The sequence below is a fragment of the Montipora foliosa genome, chromosome 1, assembly GCF_036669935.1.
Source record: "Montipora foliosa isolate CH-2021 chromosome 1, ASM3666993v2, whole genome shotgun sequence".
Lineage (NCBI taxonomy): Eukaryota > Metazoa > Cnidaria > Anthozoa > Scleractinia > Acroporidae > Montipora > Montipora foliosa.
In genome coordinates, this window is record NC_090869.1 from 2,456,888 (window position 1) to 2,464,387 (window position 7,500).

At 37.2% G+C, this 7,500-nt stretch overlaps 2 protein-coding genes across 2 annotated transcripts in view; both read left to right on the forward strand.

Moving 5' to 3' along the window:
* LOC137993521 (uncharacterized) overlaps positions 1 to 7,500 on the forward strand; it is a 520,905-nt gene that overhangs the window by 132,706 nt on the left and 380,699 nt on the right. The gene's annotated exons all lie outside the window — the stretch shown is intronic.
* The window catches only part of LOC137981407 (uncharacterized), a 44,411-nt gene that overhangs the window by 21,047 nt on the left and 15,864 nt on the right, over positions 1 to 7,500 (forward strand). Inside the window, exons 7-8 of the mRNA XM_068828566.1 lie at positions 4,420 to 5,052; positions 5,758 to 5,871. Of these exons, the coding sequence (XP_068684667.1) occupies positions 4,420 to 5,052; positions 5,758 to 5,871 (747 nt within the window). The remainder of the gene's footprint in view (positions 1 to 4,419; positions 5,053 to 5,757; positions 5,872 to 7,500) is intronic.

Here is a 7,500-nt window from a genome sequence, read left to right on the forward strand (position 1 = left end):
GAAGGGTCTAATTGTTTTAGTATCACCCAACTAGTCAGACAACAATAAAGTTAGCAAATGCAAGTTGAAGAAATATTTATTTGGGAATAAAACGAAAGAAAGCGTCACGCTTTTCGCTACTCGAGGACTATTACTAATAGTCCTCTAGTAGCGTAGCCAATTAAAATGCAGGATTTACTTTAGTTCTTTAGTTGGGTGATACTACATTGTAACATAGAATAGCTTTGAGCTGATCGGAATTGCTTTTTTGAGGAAAGTTTGACAGCAAAGTGAGCGTGAATTATCTTGAATGGTGTGAAAAAATGGCAATTGCAACAGAAATTTTTAAATCTGCATTTCCTCAAAAAGGAATATGCCCATGACATAAAAATTAACTGACAGTGCATTTGGAGACATCTACAGTACATCTGGACAAAAATTTGAGGAAAATCGATTTTTGAGTTGTAGCCGTGAAAATTAGAAAATGTTTGCACTCTTGAAGTACTATCTTAACAGTCATATGGTTGACTTTCTGTGATGAAAGTCGATGTAATATATGCAATATGAATGGCAGGTACATTGTATGTATCACATTTGCAAACTCAAAGTGAAGGACAATTGTCTGGCATGGGTGAGTGTATTCCTGGGAAGGACTCTTTAGGATGACATTGACTGATGTTTGGACAATCTGAGCGGAAATCATCTTCAGAGTCAAGTGATTTGTCTAGAGTCAGTAGATGGTATAAATGCTCCAGCTGTTGATGCAGTGATTGTTTATCACAGTCATGATCCTATTGGTTGACTGGCACTTGAAGCCTTGATGTTATTGTCCAGGAAGACTGTAAAAACAGTGATTGGTGCATTTTGATCCATCATTTATTTTTATTCATTAAATAAATCTGTTTGTCTTTTGCTGCTGTTGTTGATAAGTCATTTGTAGGGCCTGCAGGAAGTTGTGGACATTACTAAACAACGAAACATCGAATGACCCCACCATACATTGAATACTAAGCGACAAAGGTTGGATTTGAAATTAAATATTATTTTAGGCCTAAAACGATGTTTACAGTACCGCTCAAAGATCAGCGAACCATCCAATGCGTTGACATCGCGTTGGGAACAAAGAGCCAACGCGTTTGAAAAAAACACAAACAGGTTTGCAAACTAGTTTTTTTTCAATGCGTTTGTCCTTTGTTATTCAGTTTTGGCAGCTTTGCATTGTGTTGTTGGTATGTAAATTAAGGCAACAAAGCGACTGCAATTTTAGCGATGGAAAGTGAACCAAGCGTGATCAACAGACTATCAATCAATGCAAAGTTGGAAAAGAAATCTTCAGGAACGAGAAAAGATGCGCTTGTTTAATTGGCTGGAAGAAATCCACGTTATTGATTTGTTTCTCCGAATTTCTTGTATCAGATAACACGCTTGATCGCGATCGCTACACTAGCGAAATTATACTTCTACCGTACCAAAAACTAAACACAATGAAATAATCTTAGAGCATTGGTTTTTTTTTTTAATAGAATGTTTAAATGAGAAAAAATTATATTAAGCAAAATTGCATCACGATCTTGATATGACATGCAGCTGCATATGCATGAATCAGTTTAAATCGTCGCGGAACTATCACGCAACAGATTCTCGGACATTATAAAACTCTGAAATAACAATCGATCAACGATCGATATTCAGTCCTGACCAAAATTGTTTCTATGTGTTTTTCAGTGAGCTTCAATGGCTATTTTGCCATGTTGTTTTCTTTCAAGTTGTCTTGCACTTGATCAGAGCGGTACTGACTACAGAGAGTAATCAGTCGAACATTTGCACATCTTTATATCGCCACCTTATCTATTTTGAAATCTCCGTTTCTTATTTTTTTTTGACCTTTTGTGAAGTGGTGACCTTTGATGTTGAATTCCTGCATTGTCATTGTCAAAGTTTGCCTTCCAGAGATTATTACAAAGTTTCATGCTTTTATCACAAAAGTGAACAAAATAATATAATAATATGTGCCGTCTGCGCTTGGGGTGAAAAGGACTGAGATTAGGAGGAATACCGTCAAGTTGGCCGAATTGGGCCTAAAACGATATTTAATCTCAAATCCAACCTTTGGCAGTTAGTATTAATTGTATGGTGGGGTCTTACATGGTGTTTTGGTTCTTTGTTTCACTGTATGGTGGGGTCTAAACACGAGGGGGACAGTCTCTGGTTTGCATAACTGTCGAGAATTCTCCCAACTTTCCCGAGTGTTTAGATGAGGCTATGGAAACACGGAAAAAAGTTCTCTATTGCTTTTATAAAATATTTCTCAAAGACAATTCAACAAAAACGATTTCTTAAAACACAAGCAAGCGAATATTAATGTTAAAAGCCTGCGTCATCATGACACCATTGTCAAGGCAAAATGAGTAAGTAATGCGAAGATTTGATGTCTATAGTCTCTACGAATTAGCATATGTATTGTCAGACGCATGTTTTGATTGGTTAGTAGGAAATATGAGCGTGTGTCAAGAAAATCTATTTCAATCAAGAAGTAAAAAAACCCAGCATTTTCCTTCATTTGTTGAATTGTCATAATAACAGAGGATCACAATTTCTTTGAGTAAATACCTTTGCGCGAATCGAGTCAGTTTGCACATTTAGAGATGGTTTAAGTTTTCTTATAAAAAGTATCTCCTTAATTAGGCAATCAAATTTGTTAGAATATTTAGTAAGCATGTGAAATTGTTCTGAAAGACAAGGTGGTACATTCGAGTTGTGATCGCTAAAATAATCAGCGTTGCATCCAGGTTTTACTTTGCCAAATATTTAGGGGTCCATACCAGAATTTTGGTGGTCCTATCATAAATATTGATATTGATCACCTCGTTACTTGATGATGAATTTTAATAGTGTTGGTGGTTGAAATTCCTATCAACAACAATAATTATTTGCTTTCAATGTCAACTTTTATTTACTTCTGAAATCCGTTAATTAATTTTCCTAATTACTTACATGATAGCTATCAAAGCTGGACAAACACCCTTGTCCTGACCATAATGGTCAACAAAACTTCTAACATACCCTCCCACTTTGAATTTGAGTATGCTAGTGATTCTTTAAAATTAAGCACAGAGAAAGCAGAAATTGCACCACCCTGGGAAACAGGAAACCTATTTTGCACATTTTCTATGATTCCATCTATAAAATTAACCCTTGCCCTCTGAAATGTCACCCTTTGTTGACTAGAACATGAAATATCTATCCCCTGAAAATGCAGTGCTGAATAATGTTTGCAATTAATTGACGACGATTTTTGTTTGTGTCCATCAATGCGTTCGTGGAAGTGGCCGTGAGTGTAACCAACATATCCTGCATCGCACAGGTTACATTGACATTTATAAACTAAACATTGTCAAGCCAGAAGCCATTGTTAACCAACAATGTTTAGTTTATAAATTTCAATGTGACCTGTGCGATGCAATATGACTTGTTGGTTACACTCGCAGCCACCTCCACAAACGCATTGATGGACACAAAAAAAAAACGCCGTCAATTTGTAAACATTATTTTAGTGATCATAACTCGAATGTACCACTTTGTCCTTCAGAACAATTTCACGTGCTTACTAAATGTTGTAACACGTGATTGCCTAATTAAGGAGATGCTTTTTATAAGAAACTTACACCATCCCTAAATGTGCAAACTGACTTGATTCACGCAAAGGTATTCACTTGAAGAACTTGTGATCCTTTGTTATTATGACAATTCAACAAATGAAGGAAAATGCTGGGTTTTTTTACTTCTTGATTGAAACAGATTTTCTTGACACACGGTCATATTTCCTACCAACCAATCAAAACATTCGTCTGACAATACATAATCAATCAAAATTCTTGTGATGTCACAGCCTTGTTCCATACTTTCGTCTAAACACAGCTATTGACCAATGAGAGTGTGTGTACTATCCTAATTATTTTATAATAGTAAACCAGTTTTGCTGTACAATTCATAGGTAGGAATTTGGTACTGTGATTGTGGGTTGTCTGTTGATTTCACCATTTGTCGTCACATGTTTGTGTGCAGTCACTCTTGCATTCAAACCTGTTGAGCATGAAGATATGATTGGACTTAACACGAAACACACACATTTGAACTGCAGAAGCACATCACAGTTATGAAAATTACTTGAACAGAAAAAAGTAGAGCCTGAAAACAGGTCTATAACCTGTGGGTGGCAAACTAGTCTATTACTGAGCTGTCTTACTGTCTGGGATCGGAAGGCAGGTGTGTAGTGAGGTGATCCCATAAGAGGTTAAATTTTCAAATGAAAGTAACAAATCTTCTTTGTACACAATCCTAAAATCTGAAGCAAACTCACCTTAAATAAGGTCATCACGATGATGGCCCTTCAAGTAACCAAAATGATGCCTCAGAGATCTTTTCTGACACTTGTTTCAGGTGCTGTTGATGGAAAAACCAAGTACACACTGCTATGTTGCCTTCTGGTCAGGCTGGGCTCGCAAGTGTTGAAGGATGTGTTTGACGGACTAATTCATCCACAAGACCTTTGCAGTACCTTGCAACGCGAGCCAGTGCACTCTAAGCTTCAGTCTCTTCGAAAAGAAGAAATCCTCAATCGAGAGCAGTGGAGTAAATTGTATCCAGTTGAATGCTCTTTCGTATCATCCACAGCCTATGACCCTTCTCTCTTGATTGTGCTTTTGAGGACAATCTGTAACCTGAGTCCTCCATCCTTTTGCTGGGATCTACCTCCTGATTCACTTAACACCAGCTGTGAGTCTCAAATTGTACGTTTGAAGTGTTGTGTGAATGCAGTATCAGTCCATGCTGAAGAGGCCTCTGTCAGTGATAGAGAATTCTGTAAATACAGAAAGCAGATCCAGAAAACCCTGGTAGGATTGGGTGGAGCTGAATATGAAGATGCCATTTGTAAAATAGAGAATGAAGAAATGGATCCATGGGATGAGGAACGGTTCAAAGAACTTCTGAAGCAGTGGAAAGATAATGACAGCAGAATTAAGGACAAACTGAAGGAGTGGGAGTGTAAAATGAAGACTTCTAGAGATGCAGGTTGGTTGTTGAGAGTGAAAACTTACTAGGCTGATGTTACAACAGCATTTTGAATGATTTGTGTCTTCTGTTGAGAAAGAAATAAAGTACTAAAGCAATAATTTTCTTACTTGCCATACTTGCTGATTACTATCAATTACCAGCTGCATGGCATAGTGTAGGTTGGGTGCCTGGAATGTCTAGTGGCAGCCAGCTTCTAGAAGGAAAGGGCTCTCATGCCTGGGAAACCCTGGCAACCCATGCACAAGCGGAAGAGAGTGCATGAGTAGCCAATAAATTAACACTGATAAGGTCAATCAAACGAGGCAGCCAGGAGGGCAAAATGGCATTGAAACTTTTTAAAACACTATGAATGACAATAAAATGTGTTTCAATCATGCACATTGGTTTCAAAAAACCTCACAAGATCCAGGGGCATGTGTCTATTAGTAATCACTGCTGACCATCAAGGATGGACAACTGCTCCTTGTTGTTAAGTTTAATTTGACTGCTTTACAATAAACAGGGCTTGTGATAGGATGCAAAAAAAAAATTGACAAATTATGCACCACTTTCAAGTCTCATTATGCAGCAAATTATGTGATATCATTAATATTTTCTAAATGTTAATAGACTTCTCTTTGTATTTGATATTGCCAATTAAATTCTTGCTGTTTTGTTCTGTTATTAACCTAACAGCAGACTGTGTTGATTATTTTACAATAGATTGTGTGCAGGCAGGAGCAAGCTGTGCTGATGTTGTTTCAGCAGCAGCAGCTACAGGAAGCAGCACACACACTCATCATGAACAAGGTAACTACTTCATACAGATCACTGAAAGATGAAAGTGGATTTTGTGTGATAAAACTAATCCAGAGAGGATTTATATTGTCCACAATAATCGAACTGGAGTTGACCACATGCAGCTGAAAAATCGGTTTTGGTTCAATTTTATCCAGATGCAGCCTGTATGTAATTATTATGTCTCTAAATGCACTGTACGGTTTTTTAAGTCATGAGCATTTTTATTTTCAAGGAAATGCCAATTAAAAAATTCCACCCAAAATTCACTATGTTTTGCTATGAAGTGAAAACTTAGAGTGCTGTTACAACAACTGGTATTTTGAAGGACTGCTTGTGTTCAAAGATTATCATGATGTTTACCATGTGCAAAGTCTTGAAGAAAGGTTGCATTCTTTTGGAAATTGATTTCCAAACACACGTGTTTGGATATCCTAATATGTGTGTTTGGATATCTAATCATGTGTGTTAAAAAAACAGTTCTTTACTGCGTATCAAGGAGCATCCATGTGACCCAAATGAAGCCACACGATTGGTTAATTACCTCATGCATTATTAATGATTTTGAGAATAGTATTTCTTAAATGATAAAAGCATGATTTGCACACATCGCTCACTTGATCCTGCATAGATAATGTTCTATCAAACAATACACCAATGTTATTAAACTGACTAAGATGGTAATAATGTCATTACCCACTTGGATAGAATTGATGCATGTCTGACGACTTGTCACTCTTGATCTTGAGATGATTCACAGTCATCCAAGATATGATGTCACTAGCACATGCCTCAACCTTAGATTTGGAGTCAGCAGGATCGTCAGGATTCGTTGACTTGAAAGAAAAATATAGTTGAGTATCGTCAGCATACATGTGATAGTTCATGTCAACTGTGGAATTTCATGATTTCGCTTATTGGATCTGTATGAAGAAGGTAAGAGTAATGGGCTAAGTACAGATCCTTGAGGAACTCCACAATGAAGTAGGTTCCTTTAATGAGTGTACTCCATCAATGGACACATTGCTGGCGGTTACTCAAATAGGACTGGAACCATTTGAAGGCAGTACCTGGAATGCCAAACCCAACCGACATTCTCTGTAACATTATTTGATGGTCCACTGTGTCGAAGGCAGCAGATAGATCGAGGAAAAGCAGGATAACCTCATGTCCACTTTCTATCAAATGAAATACATCATTTTGGACTTTTAAAAGAGCCGACTCAGTGCTTTGCAAGAGCTTGTAAGCTGACTGGAAAATTTCGTTGAGGTTGTTATGTCAGATATTCCTGCAGTTGGTAGGCAACAACTTTTTCGAGGCTTTAGACAGAAACAATTGGTTTAAAACAGGCCTAAAATTGCCAAAATTAATGTGTCATAATCCAGGCTTGGTTTTTTTAATAGTGGAGGTACTTTCACAATCTTCCTAGAATTAGGTACATTGCCCGATGTTAATGACAAATTAACAATTTTATTGCTGAGAAATTTACAATGAGGAACACTCTGACAACTAACGGTGTAAATCAAGCCTCAAGCATTTTTGCTTTTAAAACGATCAGTTGCGAGTCTGTTATAACGATGATAAATGAACTTAAACCCAACAAGGCAGTTGGTTTGGATAAAGTGAGCTCTCGGTTGTTAAAGGATGCTGGTGATATTGTTGCACCAA